The sequence below is a fragment of the Mesoplodon mirus genome (genome assembly GCF_964341445.2).
Source record: "Mesoplodon mirus genome assembly, chromosome: 3".
Classification (NCBI taxonomy): Eukaryota; Metazoa; Chordata; class Mammalia; order Artiodactyla; family Ziphiidae; genus Mesoplodon; species Mesoplodon mirus.
In genome coordinates this window covers 207,270-223,642 of record NC_138978.1, presented here as the reverse complement: position 1 = coordinate 223,642, position 16,373 = coordinate 207,270, and the positions used below count along the sequence as shown (strand labels likewise).

Sequence of the window (16,373 nt, the reverse complement as noted above, 5' to 3'; positions counted from 1 at the left end):
CTTCAGGCTCAGACTCGGCCAGGTCATGGCTCTCCCAAGCCGGTGACACAGGTGTGCCAGGCTGTGGTTTCTGGAGGTGCCCGGCCATGTCTGCACACACGCAGCTGCTTGTCCTCCAGGATGGTGAGCCTTCCAGCCACTCTGCCCCTGCTGGGTTGGGTGGGACAGGACGGCCAGGCATCCCTCTCGGGCTTGGCCTCGGCCCCCTGGAGTCCAGAACGCGCCCACCATTCCTCCCCTGAGGTGCCCCTTGCAAATCACGGTGTGCCAGTCTTGGGAAACCAGCTCGGCTGGTATGAGCACACGGAGCGGAGCTGCCCGGACGCCCCCCGAGGCCCCTGCCGCCACCCGGTCTGTGAGTGCAGTGCCCGCAGCGCCCACTCCTGCGCGCAGGCCTGGGCTTCCCTTTGTGGGGGCCGAGCTGGACCCCCGATGGAGGTGCCTGTAGACTTGCAGAAGCATCACAGACACGTCCAGGAACGTGGGCTGTTTGCTCGGGCGCGCGGGCAGACACCCTGTGAGGGCCGCACAGGCCTCTCACTAGGGAGGCCAAGGGGGCCTGGATTCATTTTCCTGTTTCACCACTGCCCAGAAACACATGTGCTTCCTTTCTTAGCAGCTTCATCATTTGATTTTCAAAGCCACCAGCTGCAAGTGGCGACTAATATAAATAACTCCACGGTTGAAATGCCTGCCCTGTGCCCACCTGTGGCCCGCAAGGCGAGAGGTGGCGGCTCTTCCCATGACCCAGGAGACCGTCGTGAGAAAAGAAAGGGCTGCAGGGAGGCCCCAAGGGGAGGGTGGGTGGGCAGTGGAGGAGAGGACCACCCCCTGCCCACCAGGCTGCTCCAGCCCACCCCCAGCTGAATCTCTGGGTGGGCCCCGAGGGATCCCCTGAGGGATTCCTGCCTTTGGGAGTCCAGGTGCCACGGAATGTGCCCTGGCAGGTCCCAGCCCAACCCTTCGGTTGTTGGTTCAGTCACCAAACGCTCGCTGGACACCAAATACTGTCCCAGGGAGCGTCCGTGCGGTGTGGCCGTGCGTCCTCACCTTGCTCTGGGTCAGCGAGGCACAGTCACCGGACGCTGACTACAAGAGGCCAGAGCCCCAGGTGTTGGGGTGAGCTTGCTGGGAGCCCCTCTGCGGATACCGCCCTGGGCCTGGCCCGCACAAGCTGCCCGGCCGCAGGGTCTGGAAACTCACCACTATCTCCCCTCTAGGGCCAGCAGCCCAAGTGTTGTGTGGACGTGGTGGACACCAACGCCACCTGCCCAGGCACTAGCCTGTGCGGCCCAGGTGAGCTTTGGCATAAGCCAGCTTAGACGGCCTCGGGAAGGAGGGCCCAGAGGTGTGGGCAGAGGCAGCGAGGCTGATGGGGCCTCGTCCTGGGAGGTGGGGGCAGGACCCCAGGAGGTGGCTCCAGGCCTGCGGGGTGGGGGCAGGTAGGACTGCCTGTTCCCTCGCAGGGAGCTTCAGCTGGCCTGAGATAAGCTGACGTAAGACAGGAGCAGCAAAGTACAGAAACGTGTACAAGTTTTACGGGACAGGAGAGGAAGTGGAGTCCCAAATAAGTGGCAGAATCTCGGCGCTTACACATCAGGTTGAACAGGGAGGCGATTGTGGGCAAGTGGCTGAAACACTGGGGCGGCTGAGGAGGACGGGGGTGACTGTAACACGGTCGCCGACTCCTGTCTCCTCCTGGCTGGGGGCGGGGGCAGCTCCCATATGGGGTTCGTCCCCTCCCCACTGGAAACTTTACCTTCAGAAAGTTTCACGTATTAAAAGCCAAGTTGGTAGCCGTGGAGAGATTTGGGTTAGAAGTTGTGGGATAGGAGGTCGGCAAAGGGGAGAGGAAACAGATGGAACAAGCAGAAAAGAACCAGATAAGCACCAGCTCCCGTGTCTCACTGACCCTCAGTCCTGGGACAGGCCGTCCCATCAGACTCAGTTCAGGAGGAGGATCGTGGGTGGGCCCCCACCCGTGAGGCCTCTGTGTGTGGGCAGTAGGTGGGGAGGGGGCAGTGTGGAGACCCTCGACGCAGCCCTGGTCTCTCAAGAACTTTCCCCGTGGCCCGCCATTGCCGCAACCTGTCCAGGTGACTGCCCGAAGTTCACATCAGTTTGCAGGGCTTTGGGAAACAGCAGTTTTGGTCCTTGTGATTCCAAGTCAGAAGGTGGGGAGAGAAGCGGAAACGATAGTATGGAGAGTCAGAGCCAGACAGTGAGGGAGACTGGGAGATTTCAGCACCCGGTCCAGTTTACAGGTGGCTGGGCCTCAAGGCCCAGATGAGCAGGACTGGAATCTGCTCCAACAGGCAGATCATAGTTTCCTACTGAAAGGTCACTTCTCTCTGCAGCCATCCCCCTTTCTACCAAAGAGAATCACAGTGACACTAATCGTCTTAAAAATAAGCCTGGCCTCACTAAACTTGGCCTGATTGTTTAAGGAAATTTAGCCACAACAGCGACTGACCACATAGGCCCTTTTTAAGTCTGCTTTGCTGGCCTTTTCACAGGGCCTCTTGAGTCCAGGAAGCCAAGCCAAGGACTCAGCACCAGACTTTGCCTGCAGTACCTATAGGTTTGGGTGAATTCCCCTCTTCCTGAGGTTCCTGGCCCTGCCAGGCGGTGACCTTCCTTACTCACTGGGCAAGGCAGGGAACCCAGTGAGCCAGGCCCTGGGCTGTTTTTCACGGGGCTTTAAGGCTCAGCAAAGTCACCCTTCGCTCCTTAGATCTGGTTACTGGTCCTGCCCGCAGCTGTGCTTTGTCTCTGCACACAGCGCAGGGCCTGCTTGTGGCCAGCAGCCCTGGCAGCTTCACCAGGGAGCCCAGGCGCCCTGGGGCTGGCGGAGGGAGCTCTCGGGAGAATCGTTGCCTTGGCGACGGGTCTGTACCCAGGACCCCGTGCTCCTAGGCCTCCTCGAGCAGCCCCCCAGAGGTCAGCCCCTCCCAAGAAATGCCGAGTGAAGGGAAGGAGCGCAACTACCTCGGAAGAGAAGCCCTGTTCTCACGAGAGACGAAGGCCTGTTCCTGACACTTGTACGATTCCACGTTGGGTCTGGCGTGGCCTCCTGGCACGGCGCTCAGCCCGTCCGCCCCCATCACTCTTCAGACCCTGCCATCTGCTTGGCGTCACAGCAGGAAGGCCTTCCTCGGAGGGGACCCGTTGGTGTGTAGACTGCGTGCTGGTCAAGTCTGTGCTGGCCTCCAGCACCTGCAACCAGTATTTCTCCAGTACGTTCTCTCAGCCCGTGCTACGTGCCGGGGTGTTGAGAAGGAATAAAGGTGTAAGACACAATTTCTGCCCTTAAAGGGCGCAGTTGGCAAGGTGGACTGTCTGCAGACCGCTGGCTGGCAAGAGCTGGACCACTCCCAGCTCCCGGGCGGGCCGCAGGCTGTGGGGAGGCCGCTGGCCGCGGTGCTGGTCAGGGCAGGAATGCGGTTCGAATGTGCTTGGGCCGCCGGCGAGCAGCAGCACCCTGGCGCAGACGGACCTTGTCCCTCGTGGCGGCCGAGTGGGAGTGCTGCAGCTCCTGGTGGACGTGGGAGGTGGGGCTCGCCTCTGGTCCCCTCAGCGTGTATACTCGGCACCTGTCGATTTCGGGTCCCCATCCGGGCCTCTGCAACCCTTTCCGAGACATCTGGCAAGGGGCCGGTGGGAATCCCTGTGCGAGAGAGGGCTGGCTGTGGTTCCCGCGGAGGCGGTTCTTGTTCTGAAATCCATCCAAGCTTCCAGAGTGGGTAAACTAGCGTCCTGGAATAAATGTGGTTTTACAGACTCAAAGCATAGCGCTCCCGGAAGGCAGCCGGCTGGCGTGGCCTTGCTTTGAGCTGAGCCTCCTGTCTCCCGGCACAGGTTGCTACGGGCACTGGGCCGAGGACGGGACCGTCAGCTGCATCCGCTGCAGGAACGGAACTCATAACAGCTCCGAGTGCAGAGGCTGTATGTCCCCCCGCCCCTCCCCCTGCCTGCTTCTCACCAAGAGTCCACACCTCCTCCAAGTTCTGGAGGAAAGGGTGGGAGTTCTCGTCGTTGTCCCCACACCTGGGCCACTGTCCCTCGGTGGACACCTCCCGGGAGCCCTCTCCCCGAGTCCTCTTGCCCCCCAGGACAGCTGTGGGTTGGGGGCTGCCCTGCCCCCACGGCCACCTCCCTGTCTCATTTCCGGCCCACTTGGGCTGCATCTCTGGCTCCCCAGGGGGCCTCCGCGGGGCCCCTGTGCCTGGTCCAGGACCTCACGTGGGTCTGGGCGGCCTGTGGAGCCGCCGCACTGACTGCTCTGCTGCCCGCAGTCGCTGCCCGGGGCGCACAGGGATGCCCGGGCGGCTGAGCTTTGGTAAGTCTCTCGGCTCACCGGACCAGTCCTGGGGGGACACGGGGGCACCATCAGAGCCATTCCCAGCGCAGACCCAATCACCAGTGCTGGCCATGGCAGGGCCACGTCCACAGTCAAGGGCAGGCTCCACCCCAGCCAAGAGCTCTGTACCGGGACCCAGCCCTGGTCACGGAGCAGGACCCCGGACGGTATGGAAGCTCGGCCGGCTTTGAAGTCAGGGTCTGGGCTTGATTTAAAAGGGTGGGTGCTGGGCTTCCCTGGTGGCGCAGTGGTTGAGAGTCCACCTGCCGATGCAGGGGACACGGGTTCATGCCCCGGTCCAGGAAGATCCCACATGCTGTGGAGCGGCTGGGCCCGTGAGCCATGGCCGCTGAGCCTGCACGTCCGGAGCCTGTGCTCCGCAACGGGAGAGGCCACAACAGTGAGGGGCCCGCGTACTGCAAAAAATAAATAAATAAATAAATAAATTAATTAATTAAAAGGGTGGGTGCGGCTGGGGTCGCTTGGTGTGGACCCCCACGTGCCTCTGAACGGGCTGCACGTCTTAACCCTTTGCCTGGCTCAGAGGCCCCCCAGCCCCTTGGTCCCTGGGAGCTCAGGATGTGCAGTTCTCCAAGGTGGGAGGGCATCTGAGGTCCCCTTGCACCGTTCCCGGTGGCTCTTCTAGGACATAGGTCTTGGAGGGGGCTGTAGATGCTGCAGGCAGGCAGACGTGCCCTCCACACCACCTGGTCCTCAGGTGCAGACACGGGAGACGCCCTGGTCCCCCGCCTGTTCCTGCTGCGAGGCGTCCTGTTGTACCTGAGATGCTGGCCGAGCCACAGGGAGTGGCCAGGCTGCGGGGGTGTGGTGCCCAGGCCACCAGTGACCACTGCAGTCACGGCGCGGGACCTGCCCCAGGGTGTAGCCACCTCTTCTGAGGTGACTGGGTTGCGATGGGGGTCATGACCCCCCAGACCCCGGTCCTTCAGCAGAGGACACGTTAGGCCTTCCCTGTGAGTCTCAGGACCGGAAGCAAGTGGCCTTGTGCTGGCGTGGGCCGACCAGCAGTGTTTGGGGCAGGGTGGGCCCAGACAGCCCCAGCTTCTTGTGATGTGGGCCTGGGCCTTGCAGCAGAGGGTGGCAGATGAGGCCCCTGCAGTCCAGTGTTGAGCCCGCTTCCAGTTGGCAAGTTTGGGGCAGTGTAGCTGGAACCTGTCCCTCCTGAGGCTCTAGCGTGGCCGGCCTTGTGCCTGTGTGTCAGGGTCAGAAAGGCGCTTCCCACGGGCACCTAAACGCAGAGCCTCCAGCTTGGCATCCACCCGCCGGCCCGCCTGAACCTGTGGAGGTGAAGATGGCGGGCATCGTGGTGCTGGGAGGGCCACCCCGGGTGACAGCTGACCAGCTCCAGAGAGGCGAGGTGGGGTGTATCCGCGCGCCAGGGCCGTGGGGGCCCCAGAGTCTGCACTGAGTGTCAAGGGAGGAGACGGGGGGCTCGGGGGCCAGGATCACTGAACGTCTTGACAGCCCACGCCCCCGAGAACCTGAGTCCTGGGCAGTTCGAGTGCAGGGGGGACCCACACCCCTGTGTGTGAACCCCTTGGCCCACGCGGGAGCCCAGGTGTGCACCCCGGCAGCCCTCACCTTGCTTGCAGGGGGCCCCCAGGTGGCAGCCTCCCTCTTCCTGGGGACGTTTCTCATCAGCTCGGGCCTCATCCTCTCCGTGGCCGCATTCTTCTACCTCAAGCGTGCCAGTAAGCTGCCTGACGTCTTCTATGGAAGAAACAAAGGTACCCCTCCTGCCGGGGTGTGCCTGGGGGCACGGAGCGGGGCTGGGGCCGAGATGCACGTGTCGGTGCGAGGCCGCATCTGCGGCACCCTGGAGGGGACTGGGTTGTCACGTGGCTCTCGGGCCTGAGGATAAGAGGGGCGGTCACGTCCTGGGAGTGCTCTGGGTGGATGTCGTGGGGTCTCAGTGTGGAGGGTGATGGGGGCAGACACTCTGCAGGCCGGCTTGTCTGCTGGGGGTGGGGGCGGCTGGCCCCAGAGCGCTGGCGGGACCACCAGCGTGTGGTGGGAGATGGGGCCGGGCAGGCTGAGGGCACCGCTGGGCACAGGAGTGAGGGACTGGAGTGAGCCTGGAGCCGGGGACCCTCTGCAGGCTTGTGGAGCCCCCAGGCTGATGGACCCCCACCTCAGGCCTGTGGACCCCTGCCCAAGCTGAGGGCCCAGCAGCAGAGGCTGAGGGTCCCTCCCAGACTGAGAGACCCCTGCCCCGAGGCTGAGGGACCCCCCCCCGCAAGGCTGAGGGCCCCCCCAGGCTGAGGCAGCTGGGTGGCCTCCAGGTGACACCTGTGCTCTCCCTTACAGCCCCCGGCCTGCAGCCTGGCGAAGCTGTAAGTACCTGATGGGTGGGCTGAGGCCCCGTGTGTGTGCGTCTGGGTGTCTTTGTGTCTGGGCTGGGGGCCATCCCATCTGCAGTTCTCACTGTGCCTTTTCCCCTTTTCAAGGCCGCGATGATTCCCCCACCTCCATCCTCAGGTGCGTCAGTGCTTCCTGTCCCTCGCCCTGTCGGGATGCCTCGTCTCTGGTGGGAATTTCAAAACGCCAGGCCCGTGGCCGCTGCAGGGGTGCCGGCCAAGCCCCCCTTCATCAACCACAGCTTTCGTGCCTTTTCCCTTTTATTCCTGAGATGCTGTGTCTGTCGAGGGGGCGGGGTGTTCCCAACACGGGTCAGGGGTCACCCCTGCCGCCCTCAGCCCTCCACCAGGTCCCAGCTCTGCCTGAGCAGGGAGCCAGTGGCCAGCACGGGGCCCTCCTGTGGTCCCTGCTGAGCAGTAGCTGTGTCACAGGTGACCCTGTGAGCACAGAGGTCACATCACACAGGCCACCTGCCTCTTCCCCAGACCGTGTTCCTGCCACCGTGTGGAGGTCTGGAGTGGGGACAGGTGAGGACATCCTTCTCCTTGGGGACAGAGAAGTCCCTCGGTCAAGGCGAGATCTGCCCTGTCCAGTGAGACACTCGTCTGATCTCTCCAAAGTGGCGCCATGTCCAAGCACAAGGTGCCTGCGTCAGTCTCCTGGGGCGGCCGTAACAAAGTATGCAACCCGGGGGCTCGGGAGAACAGAAGTGTCTTCTCTCACGGTTCTGGAGGCCACCTGCTCCCTCCGGAAGCTCTGGGGCGGGTCCTTCCTGCCTCTCCCGGCCTCTGGGGCTCCAGGCATCCCTGGGCTTGGGGCCGCATCTTCAGCTGGCTTCTCCCCTCTGTGTCTCCCTCCCTCTCCCGAGGCCACTGGTCGCTGGATTTAGGGCCCATCAGATAATCACATCTGCAGAGACCATTTTTCCAAGTAAGGTTGCACCCGCAGGTTCTGGGCCTTAGGACATGGACACGCGTTTGTAGTAGGGGGGATACCATCCACCCTACAGCGCATCACATGACCTGTGCCTTTGTGTTTGGGAGAGCCGGGCCCTCTCCCGGGACGAGGGGCGCCAGGTGTCCGGGAGCTGGAGCCAGTGGGCTTCCTCCCTGGTGGCTGCTCCAGTCCCACTCCCAGGATCCCCAGGGAGGCCCGCGACCTCAGGCCCTCCCTGCCGCCCCAGGCCCCACTCTGATCCCACCTGTCTCTGACCCCGTTTCAGTGCGGAAGCCGCGCTACGTCCGGCGCGAGCGGCCCTCGGACAGGGATGTGGGCCCCACTAGCGTCTCCTCCGTGGAGGCCCGGGTGAGCAACGTCTGATCCCGTGGCACAGCCACAGCCCCGCGTGCTGCTGAGGGGGGGCCCACACGAAGGCTGGGCGCTGCCCGGCGAGGCCTCAGGACAGGCCTGCACGTGGCCCTGGCTTGTCCCTCTCCGGCCACAGATGTGGAGTGCGAACCGCCTACCCGCGGGCCTTGCTCATCGCACACAGCTGCTCAGCGTGATGGACCCGGGGCATCACTCCAGCCTCCGTCCCTGAGCCGCGTGGGGTCCAGGCTCCTTGGAGAGACAACCTGCAGGACCCGGGCGCTCCTCCGCCTTGGAGCCCGTGGTGGGCAGACCCCATGCACCTGCTCTGGGAGCAGTGAGGCCGAGGCCTTCGGGGGGTCCGGCCGCATCCACACACAGGCAGTTTGGGGCCTGCAAACCAGCCCCTGGGCTCAGGCGCCCGCAGGGCTGTCCTGCACAGCCACAGCTGCCCGTTTCCAGGCACTGCAGGAGTGATTCGTCTGGTCTCCTGCTGACTCTTTTCTGTGTTTAAGCGGAAAGCATTTTGTGTAGAAGTCCAAGAGGCACGCTGCCCTCATCCGCACCCTGCCTGGGCCCCAGGCACTGCAGGTCCTCATCCACCTTGGGACTGACACTGGCCTGAAGCTGCTGGAGGTCAAGGCCCCCCAGGGACGTGTCAACCCGGGGCCACGTTGACCTGTGACTGCCGCCTGGACTGGCTGTCTCGCTGGACCTGCTGGGGGCCGCCCTGGCCGGCCGTCCCGTCCCGCCGCCCCCGCCCCAAGGCAGCAGCCTGTGTTCCCTGCCTCGGCCCGATGTGGAGGGACGGCTCTGGGTTCCTGTGGAAATGGGGGAGCGTCGGGGTGCCCACTGAGCATGGGCAGGGTGCTGCCTGACCTCCCCAGAGCCTCCACGGGGACTGACGTTTTCTCCTCCGGTGTCTGGTTCACGTCCGCGGGGCCCACGGCAGGGCCTGTGTGGCCAGCCTCCTGCTTTCTGCACTGGGGTTCCCACTGGGGTGTTTGTGGTTTATGGACACGAGCTCGGTCGCCAGGACGTGAACGATGACTGACCGGCAGCCGAGAGGGGCGGCCGCTGAGATCAGCGTCAATAAACCACTCAGGCCCTTCTCGCTGGCCCGAGGTTCACCTGCTCCTCAGCGGGGGGAGAGCCTTGCTGCCGAGCCCTGCCTTGCACTGGGGAGGGCGGGGAGCCCTCAGCCCTCAGGACCTTATCCTTGGGAGAACGGGGCTTGTCCCAAGCTGCCTCATGAGAGCAGGACTCCCTGGTGGCCCCCAGCCATCAGGACTGAGATGGGAAAGTGTGGGTGCCCCCTAGGGGGGCTTTTCTGTAAAGTGACTGGGCCCATGGGGGATGTGAAGTCACGAGTGACTGCAGGCCCCCGTGCAGCCAGGGCACCCATGGGGCCTCTCGGGGAGGTCACCGTGGTGCCCGGCTCACAGCCCCCAAGAGGAAGCTTCACGTGGGTACAGAGTGCAGGCTGGCGGCACCTTGGGGAGGTGGGGTCCCGTGGGTGGGTGGCCCTTGGAGGGACCTTTGCCGACTGGCAGCAGGCTTCATCTCGGGCGTCCCAGCCAGAGCCGGGGCAGGGCAGAGAGCCTGGCCCACCCCGTCTGAGGCTTGCAGCCATCGGGGCACCCGGGGGGCGTCTGCTTGGCCCTGGGTGCTGCGTCAGCACAGTCAGGGCTGCGGGGAGGCTCTGCCCTCTGTTCTGGGGGGCGGCTGCCCGAGAACCTCCTGCCTCCAGGCTGACAGCTTTAAGGGGCCGTGGGTCGCCCACGGGGTTCCTGTGGGCACAAGATGACCCTCGGCTTCCCCAGGGCCCCCCAGAGCCCCTCTTCTCGAATGTCCTGTCCCCGGCCCTGCCTGCAGCCCCCAGCCTCAGCTGTGCCCCATCCCCGGCGGCAAAACTCAACTCTGAATTTGAACCTGCAGCCCTCTGGTCCCCACACTTGAGATGCTTCCCCTGACTTCCCAGGCCTGTGTGGCTTGGCCCCTTGGGCTCTCAGCTGCCAGAGACCCCTGGGCCTGGGTGCGGCTGTCTCAGGCCCCCAAATAGTTGGGGGGGGCATCACTGGACTCGTGAACCCATGACCCTGATGGGCATCCTGGCCAGAAAGCAGTGGGCAGGGTTGGGGGGCACCCGAGATGGGGGTGGGGCAGCCGGCAGGGGCAGGGCGTCTGGGCCGGGCACCATGCACAGCCGCCTCCCCAGTTTCTCTCCGTCACCCGTTCCTCACCCGGACTCCAGGCCCTCACGTAAGAAGCCAAGATAAGGCCAATGTGTGGGGTAATCAGTTCAGGCCAAAGCAGGCAGGTGGGGCACCCGTCCCCTCCCAGCCCCACTGTGTCAACCACCACGGGGAACCCCATGCCCCGGGAGGTGAGCCCGGCCTGGGGCGGGTGGTGGGCACGGCCCTGGGGTCACGCTGAAGCTTGCTCGTTCATTCATCCGCTCACTCAGCGCCGAAGAAGCACCCAGAGCTGTCAGAAGTCAGAGGTCAGCAAGAGGCCGCACCCACTGCAGAGGTGGGAGGTGGGAGCACAGGGCAGGGCGAGCGGGGCCTGGGGGGGGTGACCCGAGGGCAGAGGGCCTGGCAGGGGCCTGGGCACCGGGCCCCAGCAGGAGCTGGCTTCCAAGGCCAGGCCGACTTTGGGGACCAAGCTCACTGCTGGATGCTGGAGGGACAGGACCGGAGGAGTCCCCTCGAGGCCAGAGGGCCTCACCAAGCCTGTCGGGAGCCCAGAGTGTGTGTGGGGATGGGCGGGCGGTAGGGGAGGCCGGGCGCAAGTGCGCCCCCCGAGCCCCTGCTTCAGCCCAGCCTCTGACCTGTGGGGGACACCAGAATCTACGCCCGTGTGGGGACCTCCCCACACTGGCTGTTTCATGTGCCCCCGGCAGCCCTCAGGGATCTGAAGCCGGTCCTCACCCCAGTCCTGGGGGCAGGGGGGCCGTGGCCAGCGGGGGCCTTGGGGGGCAGGCCTCTCTCCTGCCCCTCTGGCCAAGGACAGCTTCTGTGTCCAGCCCAGGACTCCCAGGTGTCCTGAGGGCTCCGGGACCCCACATCTGAGAGCCGCGACTGGATGGGGGTGCTCGCCGCGGGCCTCATTCTCTGCCTGGTCCGGCAAGTGAGTCCCAGCCCCGGGGTCACGTGCCGGCCGCCATGCTCCCCTCACACGTGCACACGCAGACACCTGCACACGCAGACACGTGCGCTCGCACACCCAGCCGGGGTGGGTTGGTGAACAGCTCGGCCACTCAGGCGAAGCCCACGCTCACACCTGGAGCAGCTGCTCTTCCCGTGTGAAGGTGGAGAGCGAGCAGGTGTGTGGGGACCAGGTGGGCCCCAAATGTGCTGAGATCCCGTGCGGTGAGCCCTGGCCACCACCCCAGATGGCACATCCCTCAGGTGTTCCTGTCCCCTTGCCTCTGGGCACTGACTGTCCACCGAGGAGCTCGGAGATTCCCAGGAACCCTTGGGAAGGTGTCCTCAGAGCACCGAGGACGCTTCCTGGAGGCGGCATGTGACCGACCCTGAGTCACGACGCTCGTGGGAACCAGAGCCCCGTCACACACGGACTGGCCCGCCCCTCACAGAGACTCCTCGTTCTCTGGGCCCCCACCCCTTCTCCGAGTCCCCACTCCTTCTCCGAGTCCCCACCCTCCCCCTCTGAGCCCCACCCCCTGGTCAAGCCCCTGGCTGAGGCTCCTCCGCCTTCCTGGAGCACACAGGGGAGCCCCAGCCCCTTCCTAAGCCCAGGTCCCCTCCCCTCCCGCAGCCACCCCACACCTCAGCCTCCCTGTGGCTGCAGGCCTGGCTGCCCTCCCATCCCGCTGTGGCTTCTCCTGGGGTCTGGCCCAGGCAGCCTGCTCTGTGCACCCACTTCCTAACCCTGAGGGAGGGTCTTCCTCTTGCTGACCTCTGACTTCTGTTGGCTGTCAGTGCTTCTCCTAGTGCTACTGGGGCTGGGCAGCCTCCGGGGGTCCTGGACTACCCACTGAGGGGTCAGGGGGCCCCTACCTGGTGGGCGGGGATGAGGTGGGCCGTCCCCCACCAGGGTGGACCACTGCTCCCAGCCTCACCAAGCCCAGCATCCCCTCCCCACAGGCTCGTGATTGGGGTCCCATCTCAGGTGGGCTGGGCCCCAAGTCTAGATCAGGTGCACACTGAGGTGTGCTGCGTGCAGCTGGGGGGTGGGGGCAGGGAAGCCACGGGGCGTGGGGGAGAGCCTGCTGTGACCCTGGGGCCAGGATCCAGTGTCAGATGGGGGAGCCCCTGGCTAGGACCCAGGGCCCTCTGGCACAGCCTCACCCCTGCGTCCTGGCCTCCAGCCAGGCCTCTGCACAGGCTGGCCCTGCGGGCTGCTGGGACCCCGTACCTACTGGCTGAAAGTGCTCCCCGTCCCCCGGGGAGACTTCCGGCTCCCCTGGCTGAGTGGGCGCTTCCTTGGAGTCCTTGCCCTACGTGTGTAACTGAGGTGCCCCAGCAGACCTGGCTCCCCTGAAACAAGTTCCTGTGGCCAGCCTGGCGCCTGGCCCGCCCTCACCCCTGGCTCAGCCCGTGGGTGCTCCCAGCCCTGACCCCTCACCCCACTCTCTGGACCCGGAGCAGGGAGTTCCCTCCAGGCCCCCAAAGGCTGTAAGTGGGGGGGGATGGGCGGGGTCAGCAGAAGCCCCAGTTCGGGTGGTGCTGCTTACGGTGGGGGCAGCCGCGCGGATGAGGTGGGCGCTGGGGCGAGGGGCAGGGACCCTCCGGGGGGCCCACCCAGGAGCTCAGGTGCCGCCACCTGGAACAGGGTTGGTGAGCAGATCTGTTTCCGGAGGGGCTGCTCCAGCATCTCAGGGGCCATGGGGGTAGGGGAGAGCTTTCAACCAGGCATCCAGCCACCCCCCCAGACCTGCCCAGACTACAGATCCCTACTGACCCCCAGCCCCCCCCCCCCCAGGCTCCACCCCAGACCTCTCACTTCTGACTCCCCGCCCTCGGCTGGCTGCCCAGCCTGCCAGGGACAGGACAGGAGGCCAGCCAATCCTGGAAGTGGGCCGCGCCCCTGGCCAGCATGATCCCGAGCAAGCATATAAATACACCTGCCGGGAGCCCACGCCCAGAGGACTGACACCTGCCTCAGACAGCGCTCTACACCTGGAGGAGGACACACACCCGCCCCCCGCCCCCCGCCCCCACCCCCGCCCCCCGGCGGCCCTCGAGAGGAACAGCAGCCAGGCAGTGCACAGGCCGGCCTGGCCTGGAGGGGAAGGACCCAGCGCTGTCCGGACGAGTGAGCTCAGGGCCTCAACCTGGCCGTGCCAGCCAAGAGGGTCGTGCCCGGGCCCCGCTGACCCCAGCTACCAGGTAAGGCCGGCTCAGCTGGCACTCACTTCTCACCTGTACAGGCTCAGGGTGGGGCACCTCCTCAGAGGGGTGGGGCCTCCATGCCAAGGAACCGGTTATGTGGGGTGAACTGGCTGGGGGAGGACAGCCCGCAGCACCCCCAGACCCTGCTGAGGCTGCGGCCTGGCCTGCGGCAACTGCTGGCACCAAACGTGATGACATCTCATGCTGCCATGCCGGGGCACTGGTGACATCACGGTGATGTCACCGTGACTCACAGCGGTCCCCGTCAGGAGGCAGCAACACCTGAGCCTTCGTGGCACGTCCCTGCGAAGTCACCCCACCATCCCTCCTGGACTGACCAGCACGTCAGGGTCAGGTCACCCCTGGGGGGCCTCCTGGGCTCCATGGGGTCACGTGGCCGGCGTCTTCCCAAGGCCCTGGCCTCCCCTGTCCGTCGTGAAGGTGAAGGGCGAGTCAGCCCCTTACCTGCCCTCCCCCAAGCAGGAGCCACGTGGCCGCCTGGGGAGGAGGCCTGGGCCCCGTGAAGGGGCAGCGGGCGAGGGGGAGGACGTCCCACTGCCTCCCGACGGCAGCTGTGGCTGGTGTGACCCTCCCCGGGGGCGGGCCGGCCTAGAGACGGTGGCTGGGGCTCGTCCAGCACCCCGCCCCCCCCGCTCCCCTGGCCACAGGCTGAGGAGCACTTCCAGGCCCTGAGGGCCAGCATCAGGTGGCCCTGCAGGTTCAGGCCGTAGCTGGGAGACAAACCTCCTCCTCGGGCCACGGCCACCAGGCTTGCTCAGGCCCTCCAGTCTCCCGCAGCGCATCCAGCTCAGGCCGGCTCTAGATCCAGAGTCCCAACCCTCACCCAGCCAGGCCTGGCACCCACCCTCACACAACTGCCCGCAGATCGGGTGCGCGCCAACCAAATCGGCCGCCCACACTGGGATCTGTGTTCAAACCCACTCCACCTGACCCAGAGCCACACTCCTCCCGTGAGAGCCCGGGTCCCACTGGCTGTCACCCCAGCCTCTGAGCTGCCTCTTCTGCACCGTGGCTGTTCTGTATCACGTGCCCCGGGCCCACCCCGGCAGAGCCCCGATGTAAATAGTAACTGTTGTGGGCCATTGTCATCATCACCTTTATTTCTGCCCAGTGGCACGTCCAGGTAGGCCAGGGCTGGTGGGAGGAGTCTACAGAGCAGTGGTCCACAGGGCCCAGGCAGGCTGGGACACCCCAGGATGCTGAGCCCTGACTCAGCAGGTGAGGGGCTGGGGAGCGCAGGGTTACAACTTGAGCAGAAAGACCTTGAGCCAGGGACAGGTGGGACTTGGTGGGGGTGCCTGCAGGTGGGCAGTGTCCTTCCCGGAATCTCTGGGTGATGCAAGAAAGGGACAGGGAGACAGCGACAGACAGACCTTGAAGGAAAGGGGCAATTGAGGTCACTCACAGGGATCTCTGTTTGTCCCACAGCCCAGAACCATGTCATCAGGCCCGCAGGTGTGGCACACGGCCACGCCGCCTGCCGGCAGGAGCAGACCCACAGCCACAGTGCCCAGGTCCCCCGGCTCGGCCGGCAGCCCCAGGTCCCCTGGCACCCCTGGATCAGAGAAAGTGGCCTCCCCTCTGGAGTGCTCCATCTGCTTCTCGGGCTACGACAACATCTTCAAGACACCCAAGGAGCTCTCCTGCACCCATGTCTTCTGCTTGGAGTGCCTTGCACGGATGGCAGCCACCCAGCCCGCAGGCCAGCCGGGTAGCGAGGCCGTGCCCTGCCCGTTCTGCCGGCGGCCCACGGCCATGCCCGCTGCCGGGGCCCCCGCGCTGCACACCAGCCGCCAGCTGCAGGCTCGGATGCCGGCACACCTGCGGCGGGAAGAGCCCGTGTGGCTGGAGGGCACCAAGCTGTGCTGCCGCCTGCCGCCTTCTGCGCCTGGCCCTGCGGCGCCTGGCTTCGTGTATGTGGACGTGAGCCCGAGCAAGCCCGCCACGCCCACAGCGCCCGTGCCCACCCCGGGCCCTGCCCGCCGTCGGGGCTGCCTGGCCCGCTGCTGGGCGCACCGCAGCGACTGGAAGCGCGCGGCACTCATCGCGGCGCTGCTGTTTGCGCTCTTCTGCGTGGTGCTCTGGCCCGTGCAGTGCGCGCTCAGGACCGGGAGCCTGCACTGCCTCCCCCGGCCGCCCCCCGCCGCCGCCACAGCCGCCACCACCTTCTCGCTTGGGTCCCTGGCTGACAACTAGGGTTACCGCCCCCACCCCCAGGATCCCAGAGGAGCCCCCTGGGATCTCTGAGGAACCCATACCCGGTTCGGTACACCTGCCCCCCGCTCTCTGGGCCTGGCTCCTATCGGGTGGACAAAATGGTCCCCCGAGCTCCCAGGGATCACAGATCCCTATGGGCCCCAGAGGCCGCCCTCCAAACTTCCATCTTGCAGATGGGGAGACTGAGGTCCAGGAGAGAGCTTGGCGAGGCCCCCTCCCCGTACACACTGTGAATCGCCCGCAAGACCAGCCCCTTGCTGAAAAGGGAGCAGGCTCGCCATCTTTCTTTGATTTTCACATTTCGCCCACGGCTCCTCCCTTCCCCAGGCAGGGCTGGCCCCTCCCCTTGGGTGGCCAGGGGGACAGAGGGCAGTGGCAGGGAGCCCAGCCCACCCTCCTGAACTGTACAGTTTTAAATACATTACTTTGTACTCGCAGTGGTAACGGGTCCTCACCCTCTGTGTCCTCCTTCCTGCACCATTAAGCCTCTCCCTCCAGAAAAGCCCCCAGTCTGCCCCTTCCGCAAAGACCCTCAATCCAGAGGACACCCCCACTGGACCGCACTCCCAGCAGCACCTAGGGTGGATGGCCGCGGGTTCTAGAGGGTCCCCTCTGGGCTGTGGATGGGCTGTGGTGCTTCTGGACCTGGCTGCCCCCGGGGCCGTGAGGCTCTCCCAGGGAGATGGGGAGGGCCCGGAGCACCTGGGGCAGGCGGGACTGGTGTGGGG

The 16,373-nt window shown here is 65.5% G+C and overlaps 2 protein-coding genes across 10 annotated transcripts in view; both read left to right on the top strand.

Annotated features, from left to right (window-relative positions):
- The window catches only part of LOC309799330 (uncharacterized protein C1orf159), a 29,083-nt gene extending 19,925 nt beyond the window's left edge, over positions 1-9,158 (top strand). For 2 of the 9 annotated variants that reach the window (XM_082612278.1, XM_082612279.1), the window contains 6 exons: positions 1,221-1,296; positions 3,859-3,945; positions 5,974-6,108; positions 6,689-6,714; positions 6,829-6,859; positions 7,225-9,158. In XM_082612278.1, coding sequence (XP_082468404.1) covers positions 1,221-1,296; positions 3,859-3,945; positions 5,974-6,108; positions 6,689-6,714; positions 6,829-6,859; positions 7,225-7,628 — 759 coding nt within the window. In that variant the 3' untranslated portion in view covers positions 7,629-9,158. Of the gene's footprint in view, positions 1-1,220; positions 1,297-3,858; positions 4,340-5,582; positions 5,739-5,973; positions 6,109-6,688; positions 6,715-6,828; positions 6,860-7,224 lie in introns of those variants that run through there. The other 7 variants (XM_082612283.1, XM_082612284.1, XM_082612282.1 and 4 more) reach the window with 7 other exon arrangements.
- Positions 9,159-13,264: 4,106 nt separating this feature from the next.
- Positions 13,265-16,045, top strand: RNF223 (ring finger protein 223). Its single transcript, XM_082616325.1, has 2 exons — positions 13,265-13,404; positions 14,857-16,045. The coding sequence occupies exon 2, from the start codon at positions 14,866-14,868 to the stop codon at positions 15,622-15,624; it is 759 nt and encodes a 252-aa protein (XP_082472451.1). The 5' UTR covers positions 13,265-13,404; positions 14,857-14,865; the 3' UTR covers positions 15,625-16,045.
- Positions 16,046-16,373: the final 328 nt, after the last annotated feature.

Excerpts from the sequence above, each read along its gene's own strand:
- RNF223 (XM_082616325.1), top strand. The coding sequence starts at position 14,866 with ATGTCATCAGGCCCGCAGGTGTGGCACACGGCCACGCCGCCTGCCGGC.